The sequence below is a fragment of the Acinonyx jubatus genome, chromosome B2 (assembly GCF_027475565.1).
Source record: "Acinonyx jubatus isolate Ajub_Pintada_27869175 chromosome B2, VMU_Ajub_asm_v1.0, whole genome shotgun sequence".
Lineage (NCBI taxonomy): Eukaryota > Metazoa > Chordata > Mammalia > Carnivora > Felidae > Acinonyx > Acinonyx jubatus.
In genome coordinates this window covers 51540124-51565077 of record NC_069385.1, presented here as the reverse complement: position 1 = coordinate 51565077, position 24954 = coordinate 51540124, and the positions used below count along the sequence as shown (strand labels likewise).

Genomic DNA, 24954 nt, shown 5'->3' with positions numbered 1-24954 from the left:
CAAGGCTGGGCGAGCCACATGGTTGGAGGTAGGTAGAGCCCTCCGAGGCTGGGCGCCACGTTGCTTTTCCCTTTTTAAATAGGCAGACAACGCTTCGGGCTATTGTGTAAACGGATCGAGAACTCCTTTTCCTCGAACATCAGCTAAGGCAGGGGCAGAATTAAAGCGCCTTCTAATCCGACCCTCGGCAACATGTGCGTCACGGACAAATACTGAGTTTTAATGTGTGGCTTCTTTCGTCCTGAGGAAACACATACTTTAGAGAATGGCCAAGTACCACGGCAATCGCGGTGAACTGCACAGGATCAAAACCACCACGCCATCCCAGCAGTGGCCACCGCCCCCGCCGAACCCCGCCAACCCTAAGGATCCACCCATGTTCTCTGCTAACCAGTTTAACGCAGCGCGGCGCACCCTTTCCCCACTCCGTTCCCGTTCTCCCCACCCATTCTGCATTCGACCCCAGGCTCTCAGTCGCCAGCCGGACAACACAGCGCCGTCTCCCGCCCAAGGGACAGCGCGAACCCAAACCGCAGCGCGGCGGGTAGCTCTCCGCGCTCCCGGCAGGCGGGCTGCCAGCCAGCCGCAACTCGGCGGCTGCTGATTGACAGGCGGGAACACCTATGAGCCTCAGGGGCGGGACTCTACGTCACTTCCTGGCCTTTCGGGGGAGACGGCATATATAAATGCGGTGCTCACGCAGCGCCCTCGCTTCCACAGTATGGCCGGCGACATTAGCTAGCGCTCGCTCTACTCTCTCTAACGGGGAAACAGCGGACTACAAGAGACTGAACTGTATCTGCCTCTATTTCCAACAGACTCACGTTCAACTTTCGCTCACAAAAAAAAAAAAAAGCCGGGAAAATTTTATTAATCCTTTTTTTAAAAAAAGTTAATATAAAATTATAGCAAAAAAAAAAAAAAAAGGAACCTGAACTTTAGTAACACAGCTGGAACAATCCGCAGCGGCGGCGGCAGCGGCGGGAGAAGAGATTTAATTTAGTTGATTTTCTGTGGTTGTTGGTTGTTCGCTAGTCTCACGGTGATGGAAGCTGCACATTTTTTCGAAGGGACCGAGAAGCTGCTGGAGGTTTGGTTCTCCAGGCAGCAACCCGACGCAAACCAAGGATCTGGGGATCTTCGCACCATCCCAAGGTGGGTGCTGGGGACTGTCGCTGCCTGGAAGGCACCAGCCACGGACTGGGGTCGGGGGCCCCAGGTTCCCGCAGCCTTCAGGTGGGGGTGGGTCCGCGGGCGGGGCTCGTTTCGGCTGCCGTGGAGGGGGGGGGGCTCGGGGCTGGGGGGAGCGGCCGCGTCCACGCGGGGCCCGAGCCGACTTCTCCCGCCGCCGTTGCCGGACCGGGCGCTGCCCGGGGGGAGGGGGAGGAGGCCGGCGCGCCGCGTGCTCAGGTAACGTCCCCCGCGCAGCGTGCGGGGCGGCGGGCGGCGCCACTCGGTGTGGTTTGTGGGCCCGCGCCGTCCGACTTTCCCCTCCGGAGTTGGCGGTCGGGACCCCGGGTGGGGGCGCCTTGGGGCCGCGCGGGCTGCCTCCCGGCAGGTGTGGCTCAGAGAGCTTAGTCAGGCGCTACTTCGGGCGTTCCCCTCTCGGGGAGCGGGGAGGGAGGGAGTGGGTTTGAAGCCGGGCTCGCTCTCTCAGCGTGCTTCGGGAGGTGGGGGCTCTCCCGGTCTCGGACTGAGGGTCTGGCGCGCAGGCCTCCCGCCCGCGGTCGGCGCTGGCAGCATGTGGCGCCCGGGCGGCGGGGATTGGGCGGGAGCAGTGGTGTCGCAGTGGCTGGGCCCCACCGCCGCCCTAACGTGCTCTGCACCAAAATCCTTTTCGGGGCGGCCCCGGAGCCCACCGAGGCTGGCCCCGGAGACTCTTGACCTTGGGTGTGTAACCTGTTACCGCGTCGGCGGGTTCCGGGCGAGGTGCGGGGTGGAGAAAGGTTTGTCTAAATTTACGGGCTAGAGGCCCGTCCGAGCCAGGACATAATACCTTTAATGCCTAAGCCTGCAAAGGAATCTGGGGCCCCAGCCTCCCACCCCCGGCAGTCACGCGAGAGCGCTGGGCTGATCGCGCAGAAAAGAAGAGGTCTTCTCGTGGTCTTGGGAAAGCAGAGAGCAAATGGAAGTACAGGCGGTTGCGAAGGTGCCTGGGCCTTTCCCGTGGCGCTCACACCGCTAGGCACCCCTTGCCTTTCCGCGCACAAGTGCGGCGAGTGTGACGGTGCGGCGGAGGAACCGGCGCGGCTGCCTCGTTGAGGCGACGACCAATGAGCTTCTGGGCCCGACCGAGAGCCTGGCCCCAGGGTGTGGGCCAATGGGCGTTTCAGGAATGTAGGCTGCGCTCGCTGCAGTCCCTGACAAAAAGCAACTGGAGAAGGGAATCCAGGCGGACACGTGCTGCCGGGACTTTTAAGGCAGTAGGTCTGTCTTGAAGGATCCTCTTGCTAAAAGCGTCGTGTTAGCTAGAATGTGACAGGTCTCATTTTTCGAGCTTTGTTCGACACTTAAAATGTCTAACGTAGACCTTCACTATGTGCCAGGTTCAGCTTTAATCACTGTATTATAGGAGGCAGTTACTTACAAATACTGGGAAGCTTAGTATTTCCTCCATTTCACAAAGGGGGAAACTCCCTGGTGGTAATATGCATCTGGTGAAACAATTGTGATCAGATAATCTAGAAAATCGTGTCATTGAAGAACTAATGAATAAGTCTCTCATAAGGTGGTTAACAAATGGTTTTGCTCTGACTCTTTAAATGTTCTGAAGCTTTATTTGTAAGCACACATTCTTAATAAAGGGAAGAGGGCTTTTCTTCCTTCCAAGTTCTTAGGCAGAAATGCCAGAATTTAAGCTTGGGCTTTTTTGCTTAAGTTCCCTGAGTCAAGGAGGAGGGAGAAAGGGTTATAAAAGGGCAGTTTGCTTTCTGTAAGTAAGAACCACTGTTCCTTTGTACTTTGGTCAGCAGAAATTGTTTTGCTCCCTCAGTGTGGCTCTTAAAATGATGGCAAAAGTTAAACCTTCAAGGACAGAATATTGTTTTGTTCGTGATTTGGTGCGGTAATTTTATAGACCTTTAACATTCGTTAAATCACTATCTTGAGAGATTATACCACACTTAAGCTGCTGTAGATAGAGCAAGTAAGAACTGGAAAATCTGTTTAACTGAGACGTCTTTTGGCAACCTTGGTAGGAACTTTCTCTGTGACCTGTCAATCAAACATAAATAAATTGCCTCTGGAATATCTAAATTTGAATTCAGCATTTAATAACTAGCTGTTTGATGTCTCTTCATCTCTAAAATGAAGACAGTACTGGTACCTACCTTCATGGAGTAGTTGTGAGGATTAAGTGGGTTACTTTAGGTACACTACTTTAAAAACTGACACATAGTAACCACTCTAAGTTATTATCTTTGGGGGTTTTTTGTTGGGGGGGTTGGGGTTTTGGGGTTTTTTTTGCTTTTTAAAGGCCATTTTTTTTCCTTTTCCCTCTTTTTAAGCAAACAAGGTTGTAGAAGAAAATATGTCAGATGGTAGTCTAAAAGACTACATATTAAAGGGTGTCCTAGCAATTTGATGTATTTTGACTCCAGTAGAGGAGATAGTGTCATTGGGGAGTTTTAGATTGCACCATTATAATACATTCTACGAAGTATTTTATCTTTGTAGCCTTATTTTTATTTAATGATAAAATTTTATTTAATGATAAAAATGTTGAAGGCAGAAAGACCTTATCTCCACTGTCAGTCATCCATTAAAATGCAGACAGACATTTTGTGTAGTGTTTTGTGTCAACATACCACAATTTTTTCATTCTGTTAATGATCTTAACTTAGCAGGTTTGCATCCTATTTAAGATATCTTTACTCACTAGAGGTTAATGAAGATGTTCTTTTTTCCTCCTAAACTTTGTTTTGCTTTTTGTATTTAGATCTGCATTTCCATCTGGAATTGATTTTTATTTTTAATATAGTATGAGGGAATACAATGCACTTGAAGCAAAATTGGCTCATCTTTCCAAGCTTTAACTCCCAAGTTCATCTAGAACTGTTCTGTTAAACATTTCCTACTCTCCTGTAGGCCATTTAGTAGAATTCACCTTAAGTATAATCTGAACAAAGTATGTGATATGGAGAATCTTTTTACTAACTTCTCAAAGGAGACATGGAGCACACTATACAGTTTTTGGTTTTGTTATTTTAAGTAGGAAAATCCTGTCTGGACTGGGTTAAAGAATGCTGGTTGACAATATGGACAATATGGGATTTTTTTTTTTTAAGAAGATCATTTTCTTTTTAATGTTTATTGTTTATTTTTGAGGGAGAGACAGCATGAGCAGGGGAGGGTGAGAGAGAGAGGGAGACACAGAATCTGAAGCAGGCTCCAAGCTCTGAGCTGTCAGCACAGAGCCCAACGTGAGGCTCGAGCTGACAAACCGCGAGTTCATGACCTGGGCCGAAGTTGGACATTTAACCCACTGAGCCACCCTGGTGCCCCGCTTAACAGTATGTTTAAGAAAAGCAGCATTCTGGGGCACCCGGTTGGCTCAGTCAGTTGGGCGTCTTCCGCTTAGGTCATGATCTCGCGGTTCGTGGGTTTGAGGCCTGCGTCAGGCTCTGTGCTGGCAGCTCAGAGCCTGGAGCCTGCTTCTGATTGTGTCTCCCTCTCTCTCTGTCCCTCCCCCTCTCTCACTGTCCCTCCCCCTCTCTCTCTGTCCCTCCCCCTGCTCATGCTCTGCCTCTCTCTCTCTCAAAAATAAATATTTTTTTAAAAAGCAGTATTCCATATCAATAAAGGAATAGATGATGTGTTCTAAAACTGGCTTATTTCACACATTATATTATAGGAAATGGCTGCTATGGGGAGGAAGTCTGTTGGAAAATTAGAAATTTTGAGGAGAGGAAAGGTTTTTTGCTTTTGAATTCATAGCCCTGAGCTATTATTCTTAGTAATGAAGTGGGTTCAGATAGGAAATTGTAGTGGAGGTGAAGAGAATAAAAATTATGGGAAGGTTAGAGGTGTATTATTTGCAGTTAATGTGAAACTATAAAAACTACAATCTATGGTGGTCATGTTGGAAACAACATTTAGGACAAAGTGGGATGTTCTGCCATTTCTCTCCTTCAAATTTTGTAAGCTACAATTTAAATCACTATCCGTATAATTACTGCTACATTCAGTTGATTACTTTCAACAGGTGCACTTTAAAAAGGGTGGCTTGGAGATAGCAGTTTAAACTTTTTCAAAACTTCTTTGAGAAAGGTAACAAGAGAAGCTTACTTCAATAGGAAGCTTTTCTACTTCAAACCTTTTTACACTAAAAGGTTTTTTGGGTAGGGGTTGTAAATTCCTTCAATGTAAAATTACTGATTCTGCAATAGTGTGCAATGATATAGTCAAGTAAGGCAAGAGTTCTGGGAAAGTTAATTTTGAGGTATGACTTAGAATCCTTGCAACCAGCCCTCATCCTTTACAAAAAATTAAATTGTAGTTTATAGTGTCTGATCTACTGCATCTTAGTAGGATCCAACTCTTTGGGTGACATGAGTGATAAAACTGCTCTGAAGGGTTTCTTCCACCTGCGAGCAGCATTATGTTCCTTCAGACATTTACTTTGTAAAATTGAGATTAAGAAACATCTAACACGTGGAGCACTTGGGTGGCTCTGTCGGTTAAAGTGTCCGACTCTTGATTTCAACTCAGGTCATGATTTCATGCTTTGTGGGATCGAGCCCATGTCAGGCTCTGCTGCACTGCTAGCATGGAGCCTACTTGGGATTCTCTCTCTCTCTCTGCTCTTCCCGTTTGAGCTCTCTTTCTCAAAGTAAATAAATTAAAAAAAAAATTTTTTTAAGCATCTAACATTAAATTTACCATTTTAACCATTTTTTGTAATTTTCTTTTTTTGAGAGAGTGAGGGGGGTGCAGAGAGAGTGGAATAGAGGATCCCAAGTGGGCTCTGCTCTCAGCCCAGAGTCTGCTTCACATCTTCTCTCCCTGTCTCCCTGCGCATTTCCTGCTCCTGCGATCTCAAAAATAAACATTTAAAAATATTTTTATAATTTCAATTTTTTTTTAATTTTTACTTATTTTTTTAAAATTTACATCCAAGTTAGCATATGGTGCAACAATGGTTTCAGTAGATCCTTTAATGCCCCTTACCTGTGTATCCCATCCCCCCTTCCACAACCCCCATTAGCAACCCTGTTTGTTCTCCATATGTAAGAGTCTCATGTTTTTGTTCCCTTCCCTTTATGTTCATATGTTTTGTATCTTAAGTCCTCATATGAGTGAAATCATATGATGTTGGTCTTTCTCTGACTGATTTCGCTTAGCATGATACCCTCTAGTTCCATCCACGTAGTTGCAAATGGCAGGATTTCATTCTTTTTGTTTGCCAAGTAATACTCCATTATGTGTGTTTGTGTGTATATACCACATCTTCATCCATCCTTTGGTGGACCTTTGGGCTCTTTCCATACTTTGGCTATTGCTGATAGTGCTGCTGTAAACATTGGGGTGCATGTGCCCCTTCGAAACAGCATACCTGTATTCTTTGGATAAATACCTAGTAGTGCCATTGCTGGATCATAGGGTAGTTCTATTTTTAGTTTTTTGAGGAACCTCCATCCTGTTTTCCAGAGTGGCTGCACCAGCTTGCATTCCCACCAGCAGTGCCAAAGAGATCCTCTTTCTCTGCATCCTTGCCAACATCTGTTGTTGCCTGAGTTGTTAATGTTAGCCATTCTGACAGGTGTGAGGTGGTATCTCATTGTGGTTTTGATTTGTCTTTCCCTGATGATGAAGGATGCTGAGCATTTTTTCATGTGTCAGTTGGCCATCGGGATGTCTTTGGAGAAGTGTCTATTCATGTCTTTTACCCATTTCTTCACTGGATTATGTTTTTTGGGTGTTAAGTTTGATAAGTTTTTATAGATTTTAGATACTAACCCTTTATCTGATATGTCTATGTTGTTTGTAAATATCTTCTCCCATTCCATCGGTTGCTTTTAGTTTTGCTGATTGTTTCCTTTGCTGTGCAGAAGAAGCTTTTTGTTTTGATGAGGTGTCAATAGTTGCTTTGGTTTCCCTTGTTTCTGGAGACATATTGAGTGAGAAGTTGGCTGTGGCCAAGATCAAAGAGTTTTTGCCTGCTTTCTCCTCTAGGATTTTGATGGCTTCCTGTCTTACATTTAGGTCTCTCATCCATTTTGAGTTTATTTTTGTGTATGGTGTAAGAAAGTGGTCCAGGTTCATTTTTCTGCATGTCACTGTCCAGTTTTCCCAGCACTACTTGCTGAAGAGACTGTTGGATATTCTTTCCTGTTTTGTCAAAGATTAGTTGGTCATACGTTTGTGGATCCATTTCTGGGTTCTGTATTCTGTTCCATTGATGTGAGTGTCTGTTCTTGTGCTAGTACTATACTGTCTTGATGATTACAGCTTTGTAATACAGCTTGAAGTCCGGAACATTTAAAGATATTTTTAAATGATGTGTACACCCAACATGGAACTTGAACTCCACCCTGAGTTCAAGGGTTGCACACTCCACCAACTGAGCCAGCCAAGTGCTGCATTGGGTTATTTATTTTTGTTCTTGTGGAAGTTCCTTATATATTCTGAATGTTTACCTTTTATCACCTATTTGATTTGCAAATATTTTTTCCAATTCTGTATTGTGTTTTCACTCTTTTGAATGCTTTCCTGTGATGTGCAAAAGTTAAGTTTGATACAGTCCCATTTGTCTTTTTTTGCCTTTGTTGTCTGTGCTTTTTGTGTCATATCTAAGAAAGCACTGACAGATCCAGTCTACTGAAGCGTTTCCCCATGTCTTCTAGGACTTTTGTAGCTTTAGGTCTTAATTTTTGTCTTTAATCTATCTTAAATTAATTTTTGTAGATGGTCTTAGGAAGGATCCAACTTTATTATTTTGTGTAAACACCCAGTTTTCCTAGCACCATCAGATGACTCCCCCCCCCCCCCAACCCCCAATTTTGTAGTCTTGGCACCTTTGTTGAAGGTCATTTGAGGCATTTACTTACTATATTTAAAAGTATGGTCAGTTGTCCATTTGGGGTCTTGTTGAATCAGATAACAAGTTGTTTTAGTTGTTTCTTTTCCGTTGTAAACACTCCGGCTTGTTCTGTTTTCATTAAATCACAGACTCTTTAAGAAAACTTTAAATATAGGGGTGCCTGGGTGTCTCCGTTGGTTGCATGACTCTTGATTTAGGCTCAGGTTATGGTATCACGGTTAGTGAGATGAAGTCCCGCTTATGGTCACTATCAGCACTGAGCCTGCTTGGGATTCTGTCTCTCTCTCCCTGTCCCTCTGTCCCTCCCTGCACATAAGTGCACTCTCTCTTTCTCTCTCAATAAATAAACTTTTGGGGTGCCTGGGTGGCTCAGTCAGTTGAGCATCCGACTTCAGCTCAGGTCATGATCTCACAGCTCGTGAGTTCAAGCCCCGCATCAGGTTCTGTGCTGACAGCTCAGAGCCTGGAGCCTGCTTCCAATTCTGTGTCTCCCTTTCTCTCTGCCCCTAACCTACTCGTGTTCTGTCTCTGTCTCTCTCAAAAATAAATAAACATTTAAAAAACTTTTAAAAAATAAATAAGCTTTTTTTAAAAAAAACTTTATTTTTAACATTTTATTTATTTTTGAGGGACAGACCAAGCACGAGCAGGGGAAAGGCAGAGAGAGAGGGTGACTCAGAAACCGAAGCAAGTGACTCAAATCCGAGCTGTCAGCACAGAGCTGGACTCTGGGCTCAAACTCATGAACTGTGAGCTCATGACTTGAGCTGAATTTGGATGTTTGACTGAGCCCCCCCTGGCGTCCCTAAAAAAAAAAAATTAAATATAAAATATAAAATTTTGCTTTTCTGGCATAGTGATCTAAGATTATTCAATCCATGTACTGTTACTAGTAAAGAGTATCCTATTTTGGGGTGATACATGATCTGGTTGTCTGGGATCCAATAAAGCTTTATTTACAAAAGGAGGCTTGGGGCGCCTGGGTGGCTCAGTTGGTTGAGTGCCCGACTTTGGCTCAAGTCATGATCTCATGGTTGTTGAGTTTGAGCCTTAGGTTGGTGTTGGTTTTTCACCTTTCTTTTCATATACATGTATTGACATTTTCAGTTTTATTTCTCTCACATCTTGCCCCTTGATTTATTCATTCTTTGAAAGCCTGTGGGCTATTCTAAGATTGTCTTTTTGGTTGATAAACCATCCAGTTGTTTTAACAAGTGTTGTGGATTTGTTTATTTTTTATGTTTATTTTTGAGAGAGAGCATGAGCAAGGAAGGGGCAGAGAGAGAAAAGGAGACACAGAATCCGAAGCAGGCTCCAGGCTCTTAGTTGTCAGTACAGAGCCCGATGTGGGGCTCAAACCCACAAACCATGAGATCATGACCTGAGCTGAAGTTGGACGCTTAACCAACTGAACCACCCAGGCACCCCAAAGTGTTTTTTGTAATGTTGATTTATTTTGAGAGAGCACCTGTGCATGAGTGGGGAGGGGGCAGAGAGAGAGGAGAGAGAATCCCAAGCAGGCTCTGCCCTGATAGCACAGAGTCTGATATAGGCTCGAACACACGAACCAGGAGATCATGACCTGAGCCAAAACCAAGAGTCTAGATGCCCAGCCAACTGAGCCGCCCAGGCACCCCTAAAGTTTTTTAAAGCAATTGTGTTCTTTCATACTGTGACTTTGAAAAAATACTAGATGGTTTCTATTAGATGAGGAAGAGCTTGGTTGCAAAAATTATTAACTAATGAGTGAGTGCAAGAGCATTCTGGTGACCTTCAAGGTGGAATAAGCACACTGTCTAGCGTTTACTAAAAACTTTGGACAGAATGCATGGATCAGCTGAGGATTCTGGAAAGTAAATGTTAGCAGGTGAATTGGAGAAGGAAACCATAACTCAAAATAGCACTGAGACAGCTATGATTTCCTGTTTTTTATTTCCTTTGGTTATCTCTTGGGGTGGTCTGAAAAGCTGCCAGAAGCTGGTAGCTGCACACTAGGTGCAGACAAAAAGAGCTCCGAAAGAGGGCCAACCTGGTCCAAGAGAGTGGGGGAAAATGTTTTTTGTTTTTGTATTGCTTTGCTTTTTGTGTGTGTGTTTTGGCCAGAAGAACTGTGGTCCCAAAAGTAAAGAGCATCATGGATATATCCCTGTTGATATTTTTTCTTTTCATGTCCCTGTTTGGTTAGAGAGGGACAGATAGTCAAGGCAGAGTGGAGAGAACCAAGAATTGGGCCCTTACCCTGAATATGGGGAGGAGAAAGATGAAGAAAGTGATCCCATAAAGATTTATATGAATACCACTGAGCTGCTCCTGTATGGATTTGATCACAATTTATCAAAGGCTTTGAAAAGTGATAGGTCACCTCCCAGTCCCAGTCTGGCCACTGGGTGACAAGCAGGGCAGATCTGAATACCATGGCAGGGGCTTTCATAACTAAACAGAAATCATAACATATAACCCATAGAAGTTGGGTAAAAACTTGAAGACTGAACTTAACCATTTCAATTGCCTGCTAAAACAATTTTTTTAATTACTTTTTTAATGTTTGTTTATTTTTGAGAGTAAGAGAGGGAGACACAGAGTGTGTGAGCAAGGGAGAGGCAAAGAGAGGGAGACAAAGAATCCTAAGCAGGCTTTAGGCTCCAAGCTGTCAGCACAGAACCCAACATGGGGCTCAAACTCCCAAGCCATGAGATCATGACCTGAGCTGAAGTCAGATGCTTAACTGAACCACTCAGTTACCCCTAAAACAATTTTTAAAAATCAGCGTGCTCCATAGGATTTAAACAAGATTTAAAATTATATAACATGATCAAAATGCTAAGGATGCAATCATAAATTAATAACAAATCACCAGGAAATTCTCAGCATCCATCAAAGGAAAAAGACTGCAACTTCAAGGTGATGCAGATCAAGATTTACAAACAGCTATCATAACCATTCCATAAGAAGTAAGAGCAAATTTTTTTTTTTTTTTTTTTGGTATGTGAGAGAGACAATCTGAGGGGGGTAGGGGCAGAGAGAGAGGGAGACACAGAATCCAAAGCAGGCTCCAGGCTCTGCGCTGTCAGCACAGAGCCTGATGTGGAGCCTGAGCCCAGGAACCGTGAGACCATGACCTTAGCTGAAGTCAGCCATTCAACCAGCTGAACCACCCAGGTGCCCCTTGAAGTAAGAATGAATACTCTTAAAAGGAAAGACGAAGTCTTAGAGAAATAAAAGAAAAAATTTAAAAATACAGCAGGAAAGGGGCACCTTGGTGGCACGGTAGGTTGAGCATCTGACTTTAGCTCAGGTCATGATCTCGCAGTTTGAGTTCGGGCCCCACATTGAGCTCACTGATGTTAGTGCAGAACCTCCTTTGGGTCCACTGTCCCCACCTCTCCCCTGTTTGTACTCTCAAAAAAAACACAAAAAACCAGGAAAATAACTACTGGAATAAAAAGTTTATTGGGTGGGCTTTAGTAGAATGGAGATGACAGAAGATTGACTGAACTTGAAGATAGATCAGTAGGAGTTACCCAAGTTGAACAACACAGAAAAGATTGGAAGAAATGTCCCAAAGGTCTCTCAGGTTCTGTTCAGACCAAAAAGTTTAATATGTTTGCATCAGCAGATTACCCAGAAAGAGAAGGGTGTGTTGCAGGAAAAAACCTGAAAACAGAACTATGTTCATTATAATGAGTAGATTCTACAACTAAATTATTTGGCCGTGAAATGAGTAAGTTCCATTTATGTAGATTAAAATAAGATGGCATTTCAAGTGGAATGATCTAGTTAACAAGATAAACTTACCTTTTTAATAAGAATTGCCCTCTAAATACCTGAATTATTAGCATGACAAATTTAAACAGTAAAGGATCATGTAACTATTTTAAATTTAAAAATTTTAGGGCTATAGTGGGGGGCCTACCTGGCTCATTTGGTAAAGCATGTGACCTTTTGATCTCAGTCACGGATTCAAGTGCCACGTTGGGCATAGGGATTACTTTTTAAAAATAAATGAAAATTCAAGGCTGTTATTTCTCCAAATGTCCATAAGATCTCATCAGAATAATTACTTATTGCCAAAGTCAACAAATATTTGAGGACCTTCTATGAGCTGGACTAGGCACTGGAGATAAACACAATACAACACAAAGTCCCTAACTACACAGAATGAGTGTAGTGGGATTGGCATGAATACCAAAATAGCCACACAAATACTAGGTAAGCATTCTGAGTTTGTTTTTTTTTAAACGTTTATTTATTATTGAGAGACAGAGTATGAGCATGGGAGGGGCAGAGAGAGGAGGAGACACAGAATCCGTAGCGGGTTCCAGGCTCTGAGCTGTCAGCACAGAGCCCGATGCGGGGCTCGAACCCACAAACCGCGAGATCATGATCTGAGCCAAAGTCGAACCCTTAACCGACTGAGCCACCCTAGGCGCCCCAGCATTCTGAGTTTTAAAACCCTTTGAGGTGCCTGGGTGGCTTAGTCAGTTGAGGGTCCGACTAAGGTCATGATCCCAGTGGGGTTGTCGGATTGAACCCCATGTCGGGCTCTGTGCTGAGCGTGGGACCTGCTTGGATTCTCTCTGCCCCCGCCCCCCACCATTATGTGTGCACGTGCTCTCTTTTTCTCTGTAAAGTAAAAAAACCTTTTAATGACATTTGGTCTGGTGGGAATAGTGAGGTGATTTGAACTAGAAGAAGGGGGCTGAGGACAGGAGTTCTAGGTAGGGTGAAATCCATTCCAGCAGTACTCTCACTCCCACATGGCATGATATGGGCAAATTGAGTTTATGGTGCCCTATTTCTAGGAATGGTTGGTGGAAAAGCCCAGTGTGACTGAAATACTGGGAATGGGGATAGAGCTAGTTACCTGTATATTTTGTCTGTGTGTTTTATTTATTTCAACTGTTCTTCTGATACAGTGTCTTTATATTGCAAATTTTGAGTCAAATGAGAAGGGGAATGCCAGGAGATATGAAGATTAGATAATAGTTTATTCTCTGGGTGTAAAAAAGGATCACTCTGTAATGAGGGGACCTGGAACTGTTGAGGGATAGATTGACTATACTGAAAATAAAGAACGTAAGCTTATAGTGACTGGGATTCCTAGCCCCTTACCCTGTTTTGCCTACTAGAAATCTTAATGCTCTTTAGGCAAGAGAATGGAATATTTGGGTAATCTGACTTGCCCAGGAAAGAACTTTAAAAAAAAAATAGTGATAGGGAAGGAGTTCCGCAGTGAAACCACCTAGTCACCGTGCCCTGCATAAAGGCCCACAGTAAATACACCCCATCCGGGTGTGTAGACCTTCTGACTAGCTAAGTCTTAGTACCCTATTCTTGGCCAAGAATCACACTCAAAAGAAATGTTGAAAGGAAACAGTTGGGGGAAGATCTAAGGATAAATTAATGCACAGAGAACCAAACCAAATGAAAAAGCAGGACAACTTTTAAATCCAGAGAAAAACAAAGTTATACAAGAAAGAAGAAGTTCATGGAGCACAATTAAAAGTCTTAACATACTGTTAACACTGCTGTATGATTCATGAAAGTTAAGAGAATAAATCCTAAGAGTTCTCATAGTGGAAATTTTTTTCTTTTGCTTTCTCTTTTTATTGTATCTGAGATGGATGCTAAACTTACTGCAGTAATCATTTCACAATATGTAAATCAAGCCATTATGCTGTAGGCCATAAACTTACATACAACGATATGTATGTCACTTATAAAACTGGGGGTGAGGGAGTCAGCATGGATAGTGAATAAAAACTGAGAAGGGGTGATAGAACTCAGTAGCATAGCCAGTGAGTGTAGAATTCTAATGGGTGAGCTGAATTCTAATGGGAAGTCATTAGGTAAGATCTAAATTAGATAAGCTCTAAAGAGAGACCCCTGTGCTTCAAAATTCGACTTAAAGCTTCTTATATTTATAGTGTATTAATTATAATTAATATTTATACTAATATTGTATTAACATTATTTACCTTTGTGTTCAGTATTTTGAACACAGTATTTTTTTAAAGTTTATTTATTTTTGACAGAGACAGAGTGCTAGCATGAGCTGGGGAGGGGCAGAGAGAGAGGGAGACACAGAATCTGAAGCAGGCTCCAGGCTCTGAGCTGTCAGCACAGAGCCCGACGTGGAGCTCGAACTCACAAACTGAGATCATGACCTGGGCTGAAGTCGGATGCTTAACCGACTGAGCCACCCAGGCGCCCCAGTATTTGAATTCTTATCATAGGTAAATTTTGTATGCATTATGTAATTTAATCTTTATTAGTCATGTGAAGTAGGTCTTATTGCCCACCAGATATTTAAAAAAAAAAAGCCTTGGGACACCTAGGTGGCTCAGTCAGTTGAGCATCTGACTCTTGATCTCAGCTCTAGTCTTGATCTCTGGGTTTTAGGGTCGTAGGTTTGAGCCCAGGCATGAGGCCTACTGGAGGAAAAAAAAAAAGCCTATTTATGGAATACTGGGTTCCAGACACCTGGGTGGCTCAGTTGGTTAAACGTCTGACTTCAGCTCAGGTCATGATCAGATCAGTTGGTGAGTTTGAGCCCTGCATTGGGCTCTGCGCAGGCAGCTCAGAGGGTGGAGCCTGCTTTAGATTCTGTGTATCCCTCTCTCTGCCCCTTTCCTGCTGATCCTCTTTCTCTGTCAAAAATAAACATTAAAAAAAATTTTTTTTAGAATACAGTGGGTTCTGAAATGCATACATTAGTGAATTTTGAGTCTTAGAAATGGGAAAGCCCAAGCTGTTGCTTGGCTTCCTAAAATAAGAGGATTCAGATGATCAGTTTGTATTGTTCAGAACTGCGTCTTAATTGCAACTTTTTTTCTTTCCTAAATAAAAAATTGTACCATTTTAAAAATTTGAAACAAACTGCAAAAATATGTCCCACTCTAATGTGTATTTAAGTTTTTTCAGATAGGTGTCAGTACTGTTCAATTTAACTAATTTACCCAACGTATTAATGTAATTACTGCCTTCTCTATTGGTCACATAATTGCCCACTGGGCCAGTAATAATCTCTTCTAAAAATGATGAAACAGGCACAAAATGCTGGTAGGATTGATTGGCACTGTGCTTGATTTTTTTTTTTTTTAATTTTTTTAATGTTTATTTTTGAGAGAGAGCAAGCGACAGAAGCAGAGACTGAGAATCCTAAGTAGGCTGCTGTTAGCTCAGAGCCAGAGGCAGAGCTCTATCTCATGAACCGTGAGATCATGACCTGAGCAAAATCAAAGGTCAGATGCTCAACCAACTGAGCCACCCAAGGCGTGCCACCTGTTTTTGTGCTGGCTGTATTGTTGAGGATTTCTTTCTTTCTTTTTTGTATCTTTTTTTTTTGTATTTATTTTGAGAGAGAGCACAAGCGGGGGAGGGACAGAGAGAAGGAGAGACAGAATCCCAAGCAGGCTAATAATCCGCATCATTAGTCCAGAGCCCCATCACACCCCTCGAGATCATGACCTGAGCCAAGATCAGGAGTTCCACATTTAACGACTGTGGCACCCAGCACCCCTGTTGAGAATTTCTTAAAGATTCTTAACTGGATAAGAAAACTAACCATAATATGCTATTTTGGGGGGTATTCAAGAATGATCTGCCAAACATTAAGAGCCTTAAAAACATTTCTAGCCTTGGGGCGCCTGGGTGGGTCAGTCCACTGATCCTTGGTCTTCTGGCTCAGGTTATGATCTCACAGTTCGTGAGCTCAAGCCCCACATGGGCTAGCTGCTGTCAGCCTGTCAGCACAGAGCCTGCTTTAGATCCTCTGCTGCCCCCCGCCCCGCCCCCGCCAACTCTCCGCCTCTCCCCTGCTCATCCATGCGTGTGCGTGCGCACTCTCTCTCTCTCTCAAAAACAAATTTAAAAATACTAAAAAAACATTCCTAGTATGTTTTTTTAACTGGTAATTTTAAGTTTGTCCTGTGGAACTGTTTTATGTATTTCTGTTTATAGTGGGCATGTTAAAGAGGAAGCACTTTAAAACATTTTTTTTAATGTTTATTATTTTTTAGGCGGGGGGAGGAGAAGAGAGAGAGGGAAACACAGAATCTAAGCAAGTTCCAGGCTCTGAGCTATCAGCACAGAGCCTGATGCGGGGCTTGAACCCACAAGCCTTGAGATCATGACCTGAGCTGAAGTTGGACACCTAACCAACCAAGCCACCCGGGCACCCCAAAAAGGAATCACTTCTTAGGTCTCAGATAAATTAAAACTACTTTATTTAGTTATGCCTATTTGATTTCCATTTTGTTGTCTATTACCTGTACTTAACAGACTACTTTGTTGAAATGGGCATTTCCTGATCCTATTAAAGAGCTTGTAGTGTTCCCATAATTGCCAGTAAAAGCCATTTTTCAAGTTTTTTATGCTCTTAGACTTCAGACACCACTAGGTATTATGATCATCAGCTGCCAAATTGATAGAAAATAGTATCTATACACTGAGTACCAGTTTACTTGCTGTCAGGCCTTTAAATCTTTTTGCCAGGCTAATCAGTGAAGAAATGGTGCTCTTTAAATTGTAATTCCAATAGTAAGGTTTAAAAAATCTAAGAATTTGAGGGGCGCCTGGGTGGCTCAGTCAGTTGAGCGTCCGACTTCAGCTCAGGTCATGATCTCGCAGTCTGTGAGTTCAAGCCCTGTGTTGGGCTCTGGGCTGACAGCTCAGAGCCTGGAGCCTGCTTCAGATTCTGTGTCTCCCTCTCTCTCTGCCCCTTCCCTGCTCATGCTCTGTCTCTCTCCATCTCAAGAATAAATAAAAACTTTAAAAAAAAAAACCTTAAAATCTAAGAATTTGATAGACAAAAAACATCTCATTTTAACTTAATTTCTTTACTGGCTTGCTGGTGAAAAGGTAATGATTTTCCTTGGTTTATGGGCCTTTTTAATTTGCTCTGTGCATGGCTTACTCATTTTGTCATTTGTTTTTTCTTAATAAATTGTAAGTAGTGTATAATTTCCAGTTTTCCAGTTTACTCTTTGTTATTGAGTGGATATGTCAATTATAGATAGACTTTAGAAATAAAGCTAAATATTATTCATAAGAGAAGATGGAACAAGAATGTAACAACATAAAAAAATCCATTGTGTAAATTGTTAGAACATTCAAGTGTGAGAGTTTTATAATTTTTATTCAAGTAGTCAAGTGCTGTTATGACTTAATCACATTTTTTTGTGTGTTAAATAATAGATCCGAGTGGGACATACTTTTGAAGGATGTGCAATGTTCAATCATAAGTGTGACAAAAACTGACAAGCAGGAAGCTTATGTACTCAGGTAAGTCCTGCAAAAACCAGCTTTTTAGCTACCTGATAACCGTCTGAACCATACATTCATTACATGGAATCGCAAATTGTTCCTCTGGATTTTAGTTCTATAATCATTTTTACTTTGAGAAATATAGTATAAAATAAAGTTTTGTTTGTTTGTTTGTTTATTTACTTATCTTGTGAGGGAGAGAGAGAATCCCAAGCAGGCTCCATGCGTCAGCACAGAGCCCAACACAGAGCTCAACCCCATGAACCCTGTGAGATCGTGACCTGAGTTGAAACCAAGAGTCTGGACACTTAAACTGAGCCACATAGGCACCCCTAAAATGTTTGCTTTAGATGTCCCAGTGTGTTCTGAATTTTTACCTAATAGCTCTTCAAGATGGTTGCCATCTTTACCTCCTTGTAGTTAGCAGAAAGTATCTGTAAAAGGTGGTAGAGTGGGTGGCATTGTCCTTTTACCCTCAGCCCCAGATAGAGAGGCCTTCCTGTTTAGTGTATGCCTCTCACTGTCAGAACTTCGAGCAAAGTGAAAACTTAGCTTCTTCCTGTAAATACAATTGCTATGATAGAAGAAAGCCATTCAACATGTTTATAGGTACAAAGCTAATTTATTCAATGAAAATACTAATTTCTTATACATGTTATAATGGACCTTGGGGCTACTGGATTAACAAAGTACATAAGGTGTCTGGTTTGTTTTTATCACATGCTTATTATGTGCTAAGAATATAATGGTGAGTAAAAACAAACATTCCTTTTCTTCATGGAGCTTATTATCTAGTGAAAGAAATAATGAGATGGTTACAGAAATATGTGTGAGAGTGGGTAGTACAAGGTGAGACATGAATTTAGTAAATAATATCCTAAGATAGGTGAGGTGAGGAGGAAAGTTTAATAGTAAAAGGGGATTTGTATAATGAGCTAATATGCTTTGTACCTGATTCAAGACCTGTTTGTGGGGTTCTAGAACCTTAAACTCATTTTTGTATAGTAAAAGGGGATTTGTATAATGAGCTAATATGCTTTGTACCTGATTCAAGACCTGTTTGTGGGGTTCTAGAACCTTAAACTCATTTTTGTATACTAGAAAGGGCGGGACACTGTAGTACATTTTATGCTTCCTTGAGATCCTCACATTTTAAATTAATAGCCAAATTTTAGATTGTAAATGATAATCCAATAGTAGATGAATTATATCTCAGTAATACATAAACGTCATTATAACATTGTGACTTTTTCCAAATGCAGTGAGAGTAGCATGTTTGTCTCCAAGAGACGTTTCATTTTGAAGACATGTGGTACCACCCTCTTGCTGAAAGCACTGGTTCCCCTGTTGAAACTTGCTAGGGATTACAGTGGGTTTGACTCAATTCAAGTAAGTAATCAAACATTTAATCCTTTTTTCTAGACAAATGTTAGGGTTCTGTGATATGCCTAGTAAATAAATTTTTGTATACTTCTTAGTTGTGATGGGTAGTCACTAATTTTTTTGAAACTAAATGTATACATGTTCTCAAAAATCATTGTTTCCATGCCTATTTAAAACCTCAGATCCAAAATTACTGCTCTAGAAATAATGTACCTTGTTTCTACCGCTGTTAAGACCCATCATGTATAGATTGGGTATTTTTTAGTTTCTAGAAACTCAGAGATGTGATCTGCATTCTTAATACATTGTTGATACTCTTCTCCAGCTTAAATAAAGTTGGTCTGTATGACAGTAATTCATGGATATTGGTCTGAAACCTTGCTCTGACACCAGGGCCTTCATTTTTGTTTGTTGGCCAGCAAAAGACCACCTATCTTTTAAACCTATTAAAGGGAAAACATGTTAAATTTCATTGGAGAAAATATTTATAGATTTGCTTTTGTTATGCATATGCAGAAAATAGTTGACTAGGAAAGGTGATAGAATTCTGTGTATGAAGTTATCTGTCTTTTTCAGAGCTTCTTTTATTCTCGTAAGAATTTCATGAAGCCTTCTCACCAAGGGTACCCACACCGGAATTTCCAGGAAGAAATAGAGTTTCTTAATGCAATTTTCCCAAGTAAGTTTAAATAGAATTGAAACTTGTTTCCTTAGAGGTTATGTCCTTTCAGAGATCTTTTTATATTTGTGAAAGCATATGTATGCAAGGATATATATTAAGGATAAATATGTCAATAAAGTTAATTAATTACAAATTCTAGAGTGTATATATGCACGGTAAGGTCAGTGTTGACAGGATGGAAGAAGAAAATGAATTGATAACTTGCCAGAAGGAGACATGATCTTTGTCTAGCCAGTTGCTCTAATTTATATCTAATTTAATGGTTATGAAGGCCGTGCTCTCTTCCTTCAGAAAAAGGTATAGTGACTTCATAAACCCATGCTAAGATGCTGTTCCATATAAGAAACTTGGGCTTAGCATTCTATTCAGGAATTGAACTGGCTTAAAAATGATAAACAGTGAGATCAGAGTGTCACTTCAACCAAATTGGCAAGATTTTCTTCCATTTACTAACTTTTTATTTATAGGCCATCCTTTTTGAACTTCAAGGTCAGGGAACTAAAAGTTACCTAATCTAATACCCTTAATACACTTATATCCTAGAAGAGGCTGAAAACCTAGGATGATTTTACTAACTTGGCACAAAACCATTCACAGGCATGATTTAAGATTCCCCCCCTCCTCCCTCACAGACATGATTTGAAAAGAAAGTTCAATTTCTATCCTGTTCTTAATCTAATATGAAACTATACAAGGCTGTATCAGTGCCGAGTGTAATTTAGTGTAAATATCTTCCAGTTAATTTACTGTGTTAAATGAGGCTTTGGAACAACAATATGGAAGGAACATAATACATAAATGACTTGTATTTACTTGGGAGTGTATAGAGAAACAGGTGATCAAATTCCATTTCCTTAATGGAGTTTTAGGGGGAGAGGGTGAGCCATACTTTCCTCAGCACTCAGACTAACTCCCTAGCTGAAGTGTATCTCTAATGATTTTTTTTTTTTTTTTTTTAATGGGATGATGAGATCCTGCCTGCTTGGGAGGGAAGCACTATCACCCTAGCTATTGGAAGAGTGGAGGCAAAAGTATCCTATGAAATGGAGCTGTTAAATTTATTTTATTCTCCTCCCTTAACAGATGGAGCAGCATATTGTATGGGACGTATGAATTCTGACTGTTGGTATGTTGGACACAGTTTTATGGGTTTTTTTTTGTTTGTTTTTTGTTTTTGTCTATATAGGATTTATTTTAAATTGCTATTTGTCATTTTCAGAAACTTTTTTTTTTTTTTTAACTTTTATATAGGTACTTGTATACTTTGGATTTCCCAGAGACTCGGGTAATCAGTCAGCCAGATCAAACCCTGGAAATTCTGATGAGTGAGCTTGACCCAGCAGTTATGGACCAGTTCTACATGAAAGATGGTGTTACTGCAAAGGATGTCACTCGTGTAAGCATTTTCAGGAATTCTTTAGGACTAAATAATTTTAACTCAAAGTGTATTCTTTTTTTCTTTTTTCTTTTTTCTTCTTTTAATGTTTATTTTTTATTTTTGAGAGAGAGAGACCGCATATGAGCAGGGGAGGGGCAGAGAGAGGGAGACACAGAATCTGAAGCAGGCTCCAGTCTCTGACCTGTCAGCACAGAGCCCAATGTGAGCTGAAACTCACAAACTGAGAGCATGACCTGAGCCAAAGTCGGATGTTTAACCGACTGAGCCACCCAGGCCTATAAGTGTATTTTTCGAATTTGTATGTAATTCAGTCTTTCCTTTCCCAGGAGAGTGGAATTCGTGACCTGATACCAGGTTCTGTCATTGATGCCACACTGTTCAATCCTTGTGGGTATTCGATGAATGGAATGAAATCGGATGTAAGTAATATTTTGCTTAATTGTTAAATATTTAAGTGTACCCATTTCATTATTAACATAAAACTGTTTCTTTAAGGGAACTTATTGGACTATTCACATCACTCCAGAACCAGAATTTTCTTATGTTAGCTTTGAAACAAACTTAAGTCAGACCTCCTATGATGACCTGATCAGGAAAGTTGTGGAAGTCTTCAAGCCAGGAAAATTTGTGACCACCCTGTTTGTAAATCAGGTAATTTGTTTTATTACTGACAATAAAATCTTACAGGAAATAAGGATAGTGAATCATGTCATAAAACGTATCCTAAGATGGCATGTAACAGCAGATATCTAGAAGTACCACTGGGTGAGGTTATTAGTAGAAGCGATGCTTTGTTATTGATTAGACTTGGTCCTTGTTTTATATCTAGCCCAATTAATGGGTTCCTTCTGTCCTGTTTTCCCTGTAGACAGATGGGGAGGTGGGGGGACAACGTAGGACGATGCCCCTCTCCATCCACCCACAGGACAGCTAAAGTATTCAGATGCCACAGTTTCTTTAAGATAGTAGTCTTAAATACTTTTTAAGTGACTGTTGTGTTTGAAAATACTTCTGCAGATTGGAAGCACTAATGATTGGTTTAAATTCTTTTCCCCAGAGTTCTAAATGTCGCACAGTGCTTTCTTCGCCCCAGAAGATTGAAGGCTTTAAACGTCTTGATTGCCAGAGCGCTATGTTCAATGATTACAATTTTGTTTTTACCAGTTTTGCTAAGAAGCAGCAACAACAGCAGAGTTGATTAATAAAAATGAAGAAAAAACGCAAAAAGAGAACACACATAGAAGGAGGTGGTGGCTGCTTTTTAGATATTGATACCGGGGGCCGTGCTTTCCATAACCACCACCTTGTAGCTGCAGAAAGCCCTAGATGTAATGATAGTGTAATCATTTTGAATTGTATGCATTATTATATCAAGGAGTTAGATATCTTGCATGAATGCTCTCTTCTGTGTTTAGGTATCCTATGCCACTCTTGCTGTGAAATTGAAGTGCATGTAGAAAAAACCTTTTACTATATGAAACTTTACAACACTTGTGAAAACAATTCAATTTGGTTTACGCACAATGTAATATTTCTCCAGGTATCATCCAAAATTCCCCACAGACAAGGCTTTCGTCCTCATTAGGTGTTGGCCTCAGCCTAAGCATCTGGGACTGTTCTATTAAATTGCTGCCAGGATTTTACATCCAGTTACCTCCACTTTCTAGAACATATTCTCTACTAATAGTACTGAAACCAATTTCTACTTCATACAGATGTTTTTTGCAACAGTGATTAAAGTTTATCTTCCACGAGTCGAGTCCTCTTCAGAAAATGATTGCAGTTACCCATTTTGTGTATTACTATTTTAACATTATTGCTTCCTGTACCTGTACTTCCTTTAATTGATTTCATTCCTTGCCATGGTGTCTTGCCTCCCAACCCCTCCCCCCCTCAATAAAGCAATATACTGTTACACTGTGGGTTTATACTAATCTTATACCCGGGAGGGGGAAGGGGAATGGACCCTGGGCTTAATTTTATTTAAAGGTCAAAGGAGTCTGTCCTCCTTTTATATTGGCGTGGACTCTTTTGGGAGATAGTGACCAAAATAAACAATGGTGATTAGCAAAGAAGACACATAAATTTTATTAGGGTATACTGGCAGAACTGTTCCAGAAACTGTATGCCATTCTGTATTCCCATTAATGAGATTAGCTTCTCATGAGTACCATGCCTTTACTAACTTGCTAAGTGGTTGTGTAAAAGAATTTTTATCGCTAAGTTTATTGGCAAGGAAATAAAGATAAAGGTTGTATTGGATTTAGTAAGTCATCTCAGATGATTTACCTTAACTTTTGCTTTTAGCAGCTATCTCCAGTAATTTTCATTCACAGTATATCATAAACTTTGGTTCAAAATGGAGTCTGTCTTTGCCATGTTATGACTTAAAGTTCTTTGACTTTGTGTGATGCATTATGATGGTGTTCTGACTTCCTGGTGTTCTTTCACCATGGTTTCATAGGATCAAGTGAAACTTCCCAGACTGAGAACTGTTCAGGATATTCAGACATACAGTGAAGCAGAATGCTATCCATAAGACATAAAATTCCAGACATCTATGGGAAATGACTAAAAATACAGGCTTTGAGGAGTTGGCATCTTTTAGGTATATTTGCAAATACTGGGATTATAAGCAGCTGAGAAAACAGCAAAGTTGACTAAATTTTGTATTCTTGTCCTCAAAGTTTTTTGATTCCTTCTGGATTGTTGCAGTGATGTTTTTTTGTTCCTTCCGTATTTATAAATGAAACACTTTTTTTAGTGTTTCTAAACATAAAATCTACTTGGTTTGAAATCAAGTGGTTGGAACACAAATTTTGACTTTTATTTTAAGCATGTTGATTCAAAGTTTCATTGAAGAAACTTTCAGTCAGTGGATCAGTTTGATTCTGTAATTAGCACACAGTACCTAATTAATGTTTTGTACTGTTTTGAGGACCAATGCTCAAAGTGGATTTTGTTCTTGAACAGTGTCCCAGTAGATTTGATAACATTTGTTGGCTTGAGGTCTGATTTTTTTTTTCTAATAGATTTAAGATTTCTATCTAATGTTGAAAACTGCACAAATTTGTATGGAATAAAGCCTAGAAAAATTAAAACTGTAGATTGAATAGTAATCAAAATTAATCCTAGTGTGTATGATGGAGGAGGGAAAATTTTGGTGCCATAATTTCTCTCTTCATGGTGTTGGACTTAAATCAGTTGAAATGTATTTCTGTACCACAATTTAAGCTTCAATAAAAGTTTGCTTAATTCATTGTCTAGTGACATTCAAAAAAGTTTTTTGTTGATGTATTTTTTAAATAGTATAGACCAAGTACTAGCCATCTGCAATTTTTATAACTTGAGGAAATTGGTATTTGGTGGTTATTGTCCAATGTTTGAGTAATCATGAAGACAGAAGATCTTTAAGCTCCTGGGAGAATAAGTAGTTTATACTCAGATTTAAACATTTCTTATTAGTGGCTTCATAACTAAAGCTTAAGAAAAATAGCTGGGCTATATATATACCAGGATATCAGAGTAGAAGAGGTAAGTGGTAAGAATAAAAAATTGTGTTTGTGAGTTTGGAGTTAAGTCAGAAGTTTGAAGGTGAAATGTTCCAGGTTTTATAGAATAGGCTCTTAATAGGTGAGGGAGAACAAGCTATAAACTTAACTGGAACAAAGTTATAAGCTTGATCATTTTTGCCATGTAGGTACATGTCTCATGATCACTTATTTGGCAAAATTTCAGTTCTTCAGTCCCTGTCTATAATCTGAAAATTGGAATCTTATAAAAATGTGTATTCAGATCTTTTTCAGAGAAAAGTATATTAGAGAACATTTTCTAAAATGTGAATAGAAAGGGGGTTGATCCTAGTTGTTACATATGTGATGTGTGTAATACCTCCAATACCAGGTTCTTTCACAAGAACAGGTAAGTGAGCAATGATATTCAGACACCTTAAGTTGCAAATATGATATTACACTATGAAAGGTAAAGAACCTTATTTTCATTGTCCTGGCCAGATAACTTGCACCAATTCCTCACTTCCCACCTTCAAACTTGATATTTCCATCCCCCCTTTTATTCGTGTTAAAATGGAAACTGTTCCTTTGGAATCTGTCCCTTCTACCTTGAGAGACCTTGTAACTGAGCTCTCTGCAGGGTTTAGCTAGAACACCAGAAAATAGATGA

The 24954-nt window shown here is 40.7% G+C and overlaps 1 protein-coding gene across 1 annotated transcript; it reads left to right on the top strand.

Annotated features, from left to right (window-relative positions):
- Window positions 1-723: 723 nt before the first annotated feature.
- Window positions 724-24032, top strand: AMD1 (adenosylmethionine decarboxylase 1). The gene is made up of 9 exons (XM_027057088.2): window positions 724-1155; window positions 17240-17326; window positions 18571-18697; window positions 19268-19370; window positions 20457-20499; window positions 20625-20769; window positions 21099-21191; window positions 21268-21423; window positions 21830-24032. The coding sequence occupies exons 1-9, from the start codon at window positions 1046-1048 to the stop codon at window positions 21968-21970; spliced, it is 1005 nt and encodes a 334-aa protein (XP_026912889.1). The 5' UTR covers window positions 724-1045; the 3' UTR covers window positions 21971-24032.
- Window positions 24033-24954: the final 922 nt, after the last annotated feature.